The 13,841-nt window shown below is 39.4% G+C and overlaps 1 protein-coding gene across 3 annotated transcripts in view; it reads left to right on the top strand.

Annotated features, from left to right (window-relative positions):
- Nucleotides 1–13,841, top strand: part of gabrg2 (gamma-aminobutyric acid type A receptor subunit gamma2) — a 103,786-nt gene that overhangs the window by 66,507 nt on the left and 23,438 nt on the right. For all 3 annotated transcript variants that reach the window (XM_037545850.1, XM_017722247.2, XM_017722246.2), the window contains exon 7: nt 11,983–12,135. In XM_037545850.1, coding sequence (XP_037401747.1) covers nt 11,983–12,135 — 153 coding nt within the window. The remainder of the gene's footprint in view (nt 1–11,982; nt 12,136–13,841) is intronic.

The following is a 13,841-nucleotide window of genomic DNA, read 5'->3' as shown; positions in this document are numbered from 1 at the left end:
TGAGTGGTAATGCACATGTGCTTTTGTTTTTCATTTCTGGTTCCACCTGGTTCCACCTGCTCCATACACACCTGTGAATCATCCTCGAACTAACTGAGAATCGTATACACCACTGTGTGTTTAAGGACTCTCTTTTTTCTGTGCACCAAGCACTGTTTTCTTTGTTTTGCTCTTTCAGTTTGATCGTTTGAGTATGAATCTGCCTCTTACTTCCATGTTTCTACCCCTGCCTGCTGTGACTATGATGGTTGGACTGCCCTGACTGTGGCATATCTTACCACAGCTATGCAGATGATACTTGGACCTATTGGCTCTCTCCCCAAACAACTATGGTCCCCTTGACTCACTCTGTAAGTGCACTGAACTAACTGGATGGAACAAAACATTCTGCAGTTGAATGAACATACAACAGATTATTTTATTTGAGAACAGCATTGAGAGCCAAACACTAGCTGCCTGGATTTAAGAGCCCTAAAATCTAAAGAACTATTACATAACCTTGGTGTACTGATGGGCTCCAGGACAGACCTGGAGAAGCTCATTCACGCCTTTATTTCTCGCAGGATTGATCACTGTAATGGTCTCCAAACTGGACTCCCAAAAAAGACCATCAAGCAGCTCCAGCTGGTTCAGAATGCAGCTGCCAGAGTCTCACTAGGAGTAAAAGAAGGAACCCTTCCCATTCTTAAATCCCTACACTGGCTCCCGGGCTGTTCCAGAGTAGGCTTTCAGGAGCTGTTACTGCTCTAGAAATGTCTTAATGGTGCAGGAGCAGCGTATTTATCTGACCTGCTGCAGCGAAATGAGCCGAGCAGAATCCTCAGATCATTAGGAACTGGTCAGACAGTCCTGCCGAAGGTGGAGACTAAACATGGAAGAGCAGCTCAACAATCTAGGAACACCTTAGCAAACTCCTGGGATTCTATATCAGTGACTTTGTCAAGACAACTTAAAGTTAGTTCACGAATTTTCCACTGCAACTTATATACTGCTATATGTATTCATTGTAATGTTTATTTCTGAAGAAATAAACACTTACTGACCCGATAAACAGCTTCTTAAACATATCGTTTTCTTTTGTGCACTGAACATCCTGTAAAGCCAGTTTACCTTTACAGGAGAAAAGCTTTGAATCTTCTCCTCCGTGTGCTTCTAAATTTCCCTCTGTGCTTCTGATTGTTTCAGTCTGTTAGCATTTCACTTCCCAGCATTCACACGCTTGCTATCGAACCACCCCTGACACGTTGTGTCTGAGGTTTTAATGGAGGAGGTGTTGTGTCAATAACAGTTTCCACAGGTCTGCTGTGGCTTGTAATGAGTCTCGCCAAAATTAGACAGTCGGGCACGTCCAGCTGGTTTAGAGCGAGGTGTGGAATATTCCCTGGGCTGAAGGTCATTAGCATTATTAATGGTGGTTGCGGGGTGCTGGGCCTTTGGGCCCTGCTGAGTTGGCTGAATCTTAGCAATAACAAGCAGAAGGTGGGCAGAAAGGGCATGAGGTGTTGCTGAGGGGCTTCAGGATCGCACTTCTTAATAAGAACAAACAGCACGGTTACCGGAGCTGCGTGAACATCCCTCACTAGCGGGCTGTGAGAGAGACAGAGACTGCCCAGTCAGCAGAAAAACACACATTTATACATACAGGCGCCGCAGGTGCACTTCGCTTCTAATGATGCCATCAATGTTCAGAGAGAGAGAGAGAGAGAGAGAGAGAGGGGAGAGGAAGAAGAAGAAGAAGAAGGAGTGTGGCATGGGGATTGAACAAACAGGCCAAGCACATTAACTCACCCGCTCTCACTCTGAGAAAGCTTACATACTGTGTGAAGTACAAATGGGCTATTTACAGGGACTGTATGGCAAAATATGATTTAAAAATAAAAACAACAAAGGTTAGTCCAGTTAAATTAACTTTTCTGCTGGCTTTAATCAAGTTCTCCAAAGCACACTATTGATTAAAGCATATTGCAGCATCCTATAAAGTAATTCGTAGACGCTGGACCCAAAGTTAGGGAGTCTTAAACCATTGGTGGTGGTTGTTGTTGTTTACAGTTACGCTGTGTATATGTCCTTATTGGGCTATTCTACACTCTCAGAAATACAGGTACTAGACTGCCACTGAGTCAGTTCCCCTCCTGTCTCTAGGGTGGGACCCTCAAGGCTCCATCTCTGTACCTTCAGTCAGGGCACATAACTGAACCATAATCCACTGAAATGATCTGTTCTAAGCTGGACTGACTCCACACACCCCGCCTCGCCTCGCCTCCAGGCTTTTACTCTACTGCTCTGTTTTAAAACATTCGGTTATGAAAAGGAACAAATACCAACTTTTCACCTGGAGAACCTGATTTAAGCTCCATGGTTCTTCATAGAACCATTTTCTTTACAAAAGAACCAAACCGGGTTCCATTAACTTCGATTCAAAGTTAAGGTTTTTTTTTCCTTCTTCTGTAAAGTTAATTAATTAAGGTGAATTCTCACCACACTTAAAAAAGATGGTTCTTCAAGGGTTCTTCAGTAAAGAAAATGGCTCTATGAAGAACCATGAACTCTCAAGGAACCCTTTGCATGATTTAAAGGGTTCTTTGCATGGTGCAATGGCTCTTCAGACTGATGTGTTCACATTGCCAGCCTGAAGTGGTACTAATCTGAAATGAAATAATAAACATATCCATCTTAATCTATAATCTGGTCCTTACACTTGACTTATTGCCCGCCCCAACCTTTCTGCCACGGCTCTGGTGCACTACAGGCCTCGGTGTGACCACCCTAATTGTCCCACACTACTGACAGTTACGCCACTGGGCTGTCACACATTTCTCTCTCACTCCTTCAGCTTCATACGCAAACACTTAACATCTTTCTCCTTTTCGACCTCTCTTTGGGATGAGGTTGAAGTGCCTCCTCTCTTTGCCTCGAGTCCTCAAGTCATCTTGCCGCAAGCAGAAGGGTCAAGAAATCAGTTTCAGTCAGAACACAAGGGTCACTGACAGATCCACAGCCACTGGGGGTTTACTGGAGTCCTGCTGGAGTGAACGAACGTTCTTCAGACTGTGGGTTCTGTCTGTTTTAGTTTAACTCAGATTTGTTCCAGTAGCATTGCCAGATTAGCCTTAACCTCAAATGGTGAGATTTTTCTTAGAAATGTAAAAGCTTTAGCTAATTTTTGCAAAAAATATTGAGCAAAACATGGTTCAGATGGTCAAATGAGGCCACCACTACAGCTGGGCATTCTGGCTACATACCAAACCTAGAAAGCGAGCTAGTTAGGTAGCTAAAGCCAATAATAGATAACTTTATAATGGAAGCAGACGGGAAGCTTCACCTTTGAAAGCACACTTTTATTTTCGTTCTTATAAAAGTAGATTATATAGCAAACGTCTACAGTCAAGTTAGCACACTAGTTAGAGAAGATTATCCATGATAACGCCGGCTAACATGGAGAGTGGGAGTATTTTCACGCAGTGCTTTGCACTTCAATTGCAATCCACTTTGTTAAAAAATAAATAAATAAATATATAAAAATTCTCTGTAAAATTGCAGTAAATTACTGGCTAATAATTGCTTTACTTTCATTTTGTACCATAAGACAGTACATGAGTAAAATATCAGCTGTATACTAGACTTCTCACTCACCTGCACCACAAGATTAGCTGCATTCAGCTCTACAGTAATAAGCTGTAACTAAGTTATCTCCTGCTTGTGATGCAACTCGGTAGCTGGTAATTTACTGCATGAAAAACAGAATTTTATTTTTTTTTGTCATTTAAAATTAAGTAAAAGACAAACTATAATTAAAGACATCAATAAAAATATTTATTCAAACTTTTTTTTTGTGTTGTATGTGCACATTTTCGTATGGCACTGTGTTTAAAATTGCTTATTATTTTCACAAACTAGACCAAAAAATCTCACATCTGGCAATATGAATGAATAAACAATACAATTCTTGAAACACCTCAGCATTAAAAATGTTCTCATTAAAATGTTCATACCTTTTTAAAATCTCCTTGTCTATCATATCCCATAATGCTGTGTGATGCAACCTAATGTTAACCTGTAACTTGGTGTGTTATTACAGAAAATGTATGGATTTGAGATGATTTTACAAAAGAAAGTTGGAAATACAGCAATGTACTGTGAAAAGTGAGGGTTATATATTATAAATATAAACACTGTATTACTTACCAAATCCTGGTTGAACTAGAAGTGGCTTAAAAATGAATTCATAGTCATATGAATGTAAAAAAAACTGGAATAAATGCAGGACAACACAGAACAGAGCTCCAGGTGCTCTCCAGTACATTAACCTGACTCGTCCTCAAGCTTTTATGAGATAAAAATAATGGGGCTTCAGAGGATTTGTGACTAGAGTTAGCAGCGGGAGCGCCAGCTCTTTGCAAATATTGATGAAAATGATGAAAGAAGTGATGGACGTTTAGTTTGAGCCTGTACAGTCGGCTGCATGAACTCCTCTCTGAATACCAGCTGAATAAACATCCGTGGGGTCCTGGTGAGGAGTTTTAGTGATCAGGTTTTTCAATATATTCTCTCGGCAATGAAGTTAGGAGAATCGTTTCTTTATATTTAACCTCGGCTGGGTTTTCTCTCTGGATATATTATCCTTTTTCACCCACTTGGCAGTGCGTCACAGTGAGATTGGATGTTTTTCAAATTAGTTTCTTCATCAGCTCATTATACAGGGCACAACATCAAGGTTCATAAGATGTGAAGCTTCTTGTTTATCTCTGTTGAAATGAGCCACACGAGAGAAGATAATAATAATGCAGTTCTGTGGTGTCAGCAGTTGTCTTATGTGTTCCGCCCACAAATGTGTTCTTTGCATCGGCGTACGTTCACAAAATCACATTCAACCTAATGATTTCAGATATTTTAGGAAAAAGTGAGTTACGGCTGAATGAATAACTGACTCTAAATGTAGGTATTGTGATATAAACCGAGTCCGTTCTACAGTTTCTCATTAGACTGAATGAATAACCGACTCTAAATGTAGGTATTGTGATATAAACCGAGTCCGTTCTACAGTTTCTCATTAGGCTGAATGAATAACCGACTCTAAATGTAGGTATTGTGATATAAACCGAGTCTGTTCTACAGTTTCTCATTAGACTGAATGAATAACCGACTCTAAATGTAGGTATTGTGATATAAACCGAGTCTGTTCTACAGTTTCTCATTAGACTGAATGAATAACCGACTCTAAATGTAGGTATTGTGATATAAACCGAGTCCGTTCTACAGTTTCTCATTAGGCTGAATGAATAACCGACTCTAAATGTAGGTATTGTGATATAAACCGAGTCTGTTCTACAGTTTCTCATTAGACTGAATGAATAACCGACTCTAAATGTAGGTATTGTGATATAAACCGAGTCCGTTCTACAGTTTCTCATTAGACTGAATGAATAACCTGCTCTAAATGTAGGTATTGTGATATAAACCGAGTCCGTTCTACAGTTTCTCATTAGACTGAATGAATAACCGGCTCTAAATGTAGGTATTGTGATATAAACCGAGTCTGTTCTACAGTTTCTCATTAGACTGAATGAATAACCGACTCTAAATGTAGGTATTGTGATATAAACCGAGTCCGTTCTACAGTTTCTCATTAGACTGAATGAATAACCGGCTCTAAATGTAGGTATTGTGATATAAACCGAGTCCGTTCTACAGTTTCTCATTAGACTGAATGAATAACTGACTCTAAATGTAGGTATTGTGATATAAACCGAGTCTGTTCTACAGTTTCTCATTAGACTGAATGAATAACCGACTCTAAATGTAGGTATTGTGATATAAACCGAGTCTGTTCTACAGTTTCTCATTAGACTGAATGAATAACCGACTCTAAATGTAGGTATTGTGATATAAACCGAGTCCGTTCTACAGTTTCTCGTTAGGCTGAATGGGATTTTTGCCAGTGTTCTCTAAAACAAGTCCAACCTGGCGAGAGCAGCTAGGAAATGAATGTATTTGCAGTGATAAATCTGGCAAGTAATTTGTTTTTTCAGTCTCCTAACCAATACAACACTTTCCTGAATGTGGACAGATTCCAACTGCTACCAGAAATCAAATGTAACTCTGTATTGCTAAATCCTGCCGTCTCTGACCTCTTCTATCTGTCTGACACCATTTTCACTATCATAAACACTTGAATTTGGACAGATTCTTGGCTTGTTTGGGAGAGGGGCTCATTAGGGCTGGTTTGTTGTCACACATAAGAATTACATCCAAACCATGAATCAGTTTCACAATTGCATACATCACTTTTCTGTATGCATGTTTGTGGTCGGCACTAGCTTCATCCATTTGCTGCTGTTCTTTCTTGGATATAAACACTCAAGTGGTCTCTCCACAGCAGAAGTGACACAATAAGTCAAAGCATTTGAGTTATGAAATAACCCAATCATGCATCACCAGGCACTGGATGGCTTCCACACACGAACAGGCCCCACCAGAATTCACTTGAAGTGAAACCCAGACTGCCATGTCGAGCTTCACACCAAGCGCAAGCTTAATGAGAGTAAGATCAGGAGAGTCGAACTAAAGAGCCAGGGAAGGCCAACCATATCAAAACATACCCGCAGCAGACAGTTCCAAAAGAGATATTCGAGATTCTAAGATACATTTTCTGACCTGAAAGTAACCCAAGAAAAAATCAAAAGGCTACAAGAAAAACAAGAAAACGCAGCTTAGAAATGAAAGGAGGAAGCCAAACGACTTCGCATGATGTAACTGAAAACACAGGGTGTGAATACAAACCCAAAGGCCTTCTCATTAAGCTGAGGGCCGTGATCTGAACCAGTATTCTGGTCATCAATTTCAGGAGGATCAGAGATCGGTTCCCTGTTCTGCTCCCAGTGACAAAAACAGTTCTCACACTGACCAAATGTACTGCACTCACAGACCAAGTGGTTCTGAGTCCAGAAAAAACCTCAATTAAAAACACCCTTATACTCATGTGATTAGGGGGAGGGTGAGGAGGTGCTGATTGAAATTAGTATCTTAATATCATCCAAATATATTGCAATATTACAATATATTTAACTTAGGATTGATACACTGACGACATTTGCAAGAGATAAGACAGAAAAACTCTTCACACCAAAGCCCTGTCTTAACTGTTTGACATGTTCTAGCTGGACCGTTAAATAAATGCATTATGCCCTGGCTCTAAATGTAGGTATTGTGATATAAACCGAGTCCGTTCTACAGTTTCTCATTAGGCTGAATGAATAACCGGCTCTAAATGTAGGTATTGTGATATAAACCGAGTCCGTTCTACAGTTTCTCATTAGGCTGAATGAATAACCGGCTCTAAATGTAGGTATTGTGATATAAACCGAGTCCGTTCTACAGTTTCTCATTAGACTGAATGAATAACCGGCTCTAAATGTAGGTATTGTGATATAAACCGAGTCCGTTCTACAGTTTCTCATTAGGCTGAATGAATAACCGACTCTAAATGTAGGTATTGTGATATAAACCGAGTTCGTTCTACAGTTTCTCATTAGACTGAATGAATAACCGACTCTAAATGTAGGTATTGTGATATAAACCGAGTCCGTTCTACAGTTTCTCATTAGACTGAATGAATAACCGACTCTAAATGTAGGTATTGTGATATAAACCGAGTCCGTTCTACAGTTTCTCATTAGGCTGAATGAATAACCGACTCTAAATGTAGGTATTGTGATATAAACCGAGTTCGTTCTACAGTTTCTCATTAGACTGAATGAATAACCGACTCTAAATGTAGGTATTGTGATATAAACCGAGTCCGTTCTACAGTTTCTCATTAGACTGAATGAATAACCGACTCTAAATGTAGGTATTGTGATATAAACCGAGTCCGTTCTACAGTTTCTCATTAGACTGAATGAATAACCGGCTCTAAATGTAGGTATTGTGATATAAACCGAGTCCGTTCTACAGTTTCTCATTAGGCTGAATGAATAACCGACTCTAAATGTAGGTATTGTGATATAAACCGAGTCCGTTCTACAGTTTCTCATTAGACTGAATGAATAACCGGCTCTAAATGTAGGTATTGTGATATAAACCGAGTCCGTTCTACAGTTTCTCATTAGGCTGAATGAATAACCGACTCTAAATGTAGGTATTGTGATATAAACCGAGTCTGTTCTACAGTTTCTCATTAGACTGAATGAATAACCGGCTCTAAATGTAGGTATTGTGATATAAACCGAGTCCGTTCTACAGTTTCTCATTAGACTGAATGAATAACCGACTCTAAATGTAGGTATTGTGATATAAACCGAGTCCGTTCTACAGTTTCTCATTAGACTGAATGAATAACCGACTCTAAATGTAGGTATTGTGATATAAACCGAGTCCGTTCTACAGTTTCTCATTAGACTGAATGAATAACCGGCTCTAAATGTAGGTATTGTGATATAAACCGAGTCCGTTCTACAGTTTCTCATTAGGCTGAATGAATAACCGACTCTAAATGTAGGTATTGTGATATAAACCGAGTCCGTTCTACAGTTTCTCATTAGACTGAATGAATAACCGACTCTAAATGTAGGTATTGTGATATAAACCGAGTCCGTTCTACAGTTTCTCATTAGACTGAATGAATAACCGACTCTAAATGTAGGTATTGTGATATAAACCGAGTCCGTTCTACAGTTTCTCATTAGACTGAATGAATAACCGACTCTAAATGTAGGTATTGTGATATAAACCGAGTCCGTTCTACAGTTTCTCATTAGACTGAATGAATAACCGACTCTAAATGTAGGTATTGTGATATAAACCGAGTCCGTTCTACAGTTTCTCATTAGACTGAATGAATAACCGACTCTAAATGTAGGTATTGTGATATAAACCGAGTCCGTTCTACAGTTTCTCATTAGACTGAATGAATAACCGACTCTAAATGTAGGTATTGTGATATAAACCGAGTCCGTTCTACAGTTTCTCATTAGACTGAATGAATAACCGACTCTAAATGTAGGTATTGTGATATAAACCGAGTCCGTTCTACAGTTTCTCATTAGACTGAATGAATAACCGACTCTAAATGTAGGTATTGTGATATAAACCGAGTCCGTTCTACAGTTTCTCATTAGACTGAATGAATAACCGACTCTAAATGTAGGTATTGTGATATAAACCGAGTCCGTTCTACAGTTTCTCATTAGACTGAATGAATAACCGACTCTAAATGTAGGTATTGTGATATAAACCGAGTCCGTTCTACAGTTTCTCATTAGACTGAATGAATAACCGACTCTAAATGTAGGTATTGTGATATAAACCGAGTCCGTTCTACAGTTTCTCATTAGACTGAATGAATAACCGACTCTAAATGTAGGTATTGTGATATAAACCGAGTCCGTTCTACAGTTTCTCATTAGACTGAATGAATAACCGACTCTAAATGTAGGTATTGTGATATAAACCGAGTCCGTTCTACAGTTTCTCATTAGACTGAATGAATAACCGACTCTAAATGTAGGTATTGTGATATAAACCGAGTCCGTTCTACAGTTTCTCATTAGACTGAATGAATAACCGACTCTAAATGTAGGTATTGTGTTATAAACCGAGTCCGTTCTACAGTTTCTCATTAGACTGAATGAATAACCGAGTCTAAATGTAGGTATTGTGATATAAACCGAGTCCGTTCTACAGTTTCTCATTAGGCTGAATGAATAACCGGCTCTAAATGTAGGTATTGTGATATAAACCGAGTCAGTTCTACAGTTTCTCATTAGACTGAATGAATAACCGGCTCTAAATGTAGGTATTGTGATATAAACCGAGTCCGTTCTACAGTTTCTCATTAGACTGAATGAATAACCGACTCTAAATGTAGGTATTGTGATATAAACCGAGTCCGTTCTACAGTTTCTCATTAGACTGAATGAATAACCGACTCTAAATGTAGGTATTGTGATATAAACCGAGTCCGTTCTACAGTTTCTCATTAGACTGAATGAATAACCGACTCTAAATGTAGGTATTGTGATATAAACCGAGTCCGTTCTACAGTTTCTCATTAGACTGAATGAATAACCGACTCTAAATGTAGGTATTGTTATATAAACCGAGTCCGTTCTACAGTTTCTCATTAGACTGAATGAATAACCGACTCTAAATGTAGGTATTGTGATATAAACCGAGTCCGTTCTACAGTTTCTCATTAGACTGAATGAATAACCGACTCTAAATGTAGGTATTGTGATATAAACTGAGTCCGTTCTACAGTTTCTCATTAGACTGAATGAATAACCGACTCTAAATGTAGGTATTGTGATATAAACCGAGTCCGTTCTACAGTTTCTCATTAGACTGAATGAATAACCGACTCTAAATGTAGGTATTGTGATATAAACCGAGTCCGTTCTACAGTTTCTCATTAGACTGAATGAATAACCGACTCTAAATGTAGGTATTGTGATATAAACCGAGTCCGTTCTACAGTTTCTCATTAGACTGAATGAATAACCGACTCTAAATGTAGGTATTGTGATATAAACCGAGTCCGTTCTACAGTTTCTCATTAGACTGAATGAATAACCGACTCTAAATGTAGGTATTGTGATATAAACCGAGTCCGTTCTACAGTTTCTCATTAGACTGAATTAATAACCGACTCTAAATGTAGGTATTGTGATATAAACCGAGTCCGTTCTACAGTTTCTCATTAGACTGAATGAATAACCGACTCTAAATGTAGGTATTGTGATATAAACCGAGTCTGTTCTACAGTTTCTCATTAGACTGAATGAATAACCGGCTCTAAATGTAGGTATTGTGATATAAACCGAGTCCGTTCTACAGTTTCTCATTAGACTGAATGAATAACCGACTCTAAATGTAGGTATTGTGATATAAACCGAGTCCGTTCTACAGTTTCTCATTAGACTGAATGAATAACCGACTCTAAATGTAGGTATTGTGATATAAACCGAGTCCGTTCTACAGTTTCTCATTAGACTGAATGAATAACCGAGTCTAAATGTAGGTATTGTGATATAAACCGAGTCCGTTCTACAGTTTCTCATTAGACTGAATGAATAACCGACTCTAAATGTAGGTATTGTGATATAAACCGAGTCCGTTCTACAGTTTCTCATTAGACTGAATGAATAACCGACTCTAAATGTAGGTATTGTGATATAAACCGAGTCCGTTCTACAGTTTCTCATTAGACTGAATGAATAACCGAGTCTAAATGTAGGTATTGTGATATAAACCGAGTCCGTTCTACAGTTTCTCATTAGGCTGAATGAATAACCGGCTCTAAATGTAGGTATTGTGATATAAACCGAGTCAGTTCTACAGTTTCTCATTAGACTGAATGAATAACCGGCTCTAAATGTAGGTATTGTGATATAAACCGAGTCCGTTCTATAGTTTGTGCCTATAAATCCTGCCGTCTCTGACCTCTTCTATCTGTCTGACACCATTTTCAATATCATAAACACTTGAATTTGGACAGATTGTAGATGTAAAGTCAGAGACGACTAGAGGATGTGTTGGTCATCCTCTAGTCCTTCATCAGTGCCCACAGGACGCTGTTGGCTGGATGTTTTTGGTTGGTGGACTATTCTCAGTCCAGCAGTGACACTGAGGTGTTTAAAAACTCCAGCAGCACTGCTGTGTCTGATCCACTCGTACAAGCACAACACACCATCACCACGTCAGTGTTACTGCAGTGCTGAGAATGATCCACCACCCAAACAGTACCTGCTCTGTGAGGGTCCATGGGGGTCCTGACCACTGAAGAACAGGGTAACAGAGTATCAGAGAAGCAGATGGACTACAGTCTGTAACTGTATAACTACAGAGTGCAGCTATACAGTAAGTGGAGCTGATAAAGTGGACAGTGTGTGCAGATAAGAGTAGGTAGATAATGAAGTGGCCGGTCAGTATGAATATATTTCTCGCCTTTTATTCATCATGTTCTTGTTTTCCTCTGTTCTCCAGGTGACTATGTGGTGCTGACAGTCTTTTTCGAGCTGAGCAGGCGAATGGGTTACTTCACCATCCAGACCTACATCCCCTGCACCCTCATCGTCGTGCTCTCCTGGGTCTCCTTCTGGATCAACAAGGATGCTGTCCCAGCTCGCACTTCCTTAGGTACAGATGCTCTCGCCAGGTTTGAGTTAACATGGGGAAAATTATGGATTCACTCTTGAAAGATCCAAAATCCTAAAGTCTTATAGACGTTTTCTTTTTATTTGTCTTATTATTTAATGGAACACTGTGAGCAGTATTAGACATGCCTGATGAGTTTAAGACTTTACACTATATTCTACACAATGCAATGTTTTTTCTGAGAGCAGCTGTGCTAACTGGCCAGCTATCACTAACAGCTGTTTAGCCCTCTGTGGTCTGAGGTCATGTTCTAGATCTGTTCCTCTCTTCTTAAACCCTCCTCTAAAGGTTCTTCAGAGAACCCGCTCCTCATCTGTTTCATATCTAAATGCTCCGTTATCTTCATCACTGCTTTCCAAACCCGCTGCAGCAGCTTCAGCAGCTGTAGATTCTCTCTGACACCGTTTCATGCGAGTCTCCGATGTGGACTGAATGAAGAATGAAGGGTGTCCGGCGTGACGGTCAGTCCTTAGTGATTTCCTGAGTGTCCGTCGGTCAATTTCACACAGAATGTAGACGGACACACGAAGCCAGCAGCTCCACACGGCGAGAGGCAGATGACGTGCATCCCAGCCCCTCTTCATAGGCTCATAACCCCAGACTGGATTTCTGTAACTCCGAACTGGATTTCTGAGCTGTATCGTCACAAAGAGAGAGCCGAAGAATATTTACAAACTATTTAACAATAGTTTCCAAATGACAACATACATTTAAACATTCTAATCAATAAGTTTGATGACAGTGGAACCTGTTAATTCTTTATAGTCACTCCATTATGTAACCAGTCAGCAGAGTTCAGACGCTTGTGGATGAAAGTAATAAAGTTGGTTTTATTATCACAAGGCGAAAACGTAGTCCAAAAACAAGCATGGGTCAAAACCAGAAACCAGAGAAAGATCACAATGACCTCATAACACCAGGCGAATAAAACAATAAGGCTAGGTAGAAGATGTGGTCAAAAGGCAGGCAAAAGGTTCCAAAAACACAGAGCAATAATCCAGGGCAACTGTACAAAAAGGGACAAAGCACAAAGTGCAGGTCGATACACAGAGTAATACGATCCGAATAAACGCTCAGTGAGTTCCCCGGGGAGCAATACCTCGCACTGAAGCTGACCGAAGCCCGGGCTTAAATAAAGCTGATCTCATGAACAATTTAATGTGAAAACACTTCGAATTCAGGAGACCGTGATCTCTGATAGGCTTGTGATGATACTTCCAAGTCATAAACTGTTAAGCATGGATATTTGCTCCCAGACCTTTTAGCAAAACACAATGAAATTCTGTAATTTTAGAAAATATTGTATTGCATTTTAGTTTAGTGTAATTTCAGTGTTCATGTGTCTGCGATGTATGTACGTGACCATTTACGATCATATTTGGCCATAACGAGCTCGCCTCATAATTATCTGTTCATATTCCTTGATGAACTATGCTTGTAACTAATATTTGCTCTTAAAAATATATTTAAAGGTTCTTTACTACTGAAAATGGTGCTATGTAGGTCCATGAACACTTGGAGAACGCTTTGCATGATTTAAGGGTTCTCTGCATTGTGACAGTGTTTTTCAGGTTGATGGTGTGCTGTATATGGTTCTATTAAGCATTAATAAGGGTTCTGCTGTTGTAACGATTGTAACGATTAACATTTTTTCCTCAGGGTTCTTCAGTTAAAACGATAGAATGAAG

This window comes from Pygocentrus nattereri, chromosome 16, assembly GCF_015220715.1.
Source record: "Pygocentrus nattereri isolate fPygNat1 chromosome 16, fPygNat1.pri, whole genome shotgun sequence".
NCBI classification, from domain to species: Eukaryota; Metazoa; Chordata; class Actinopteri; order Characiformes; family Serrasalmidae; genus Pygocentrus; species Pygocentrus nattereri.
This window is presented reverse-complemented; position numbering and strand designations above follow the sequence as displayed.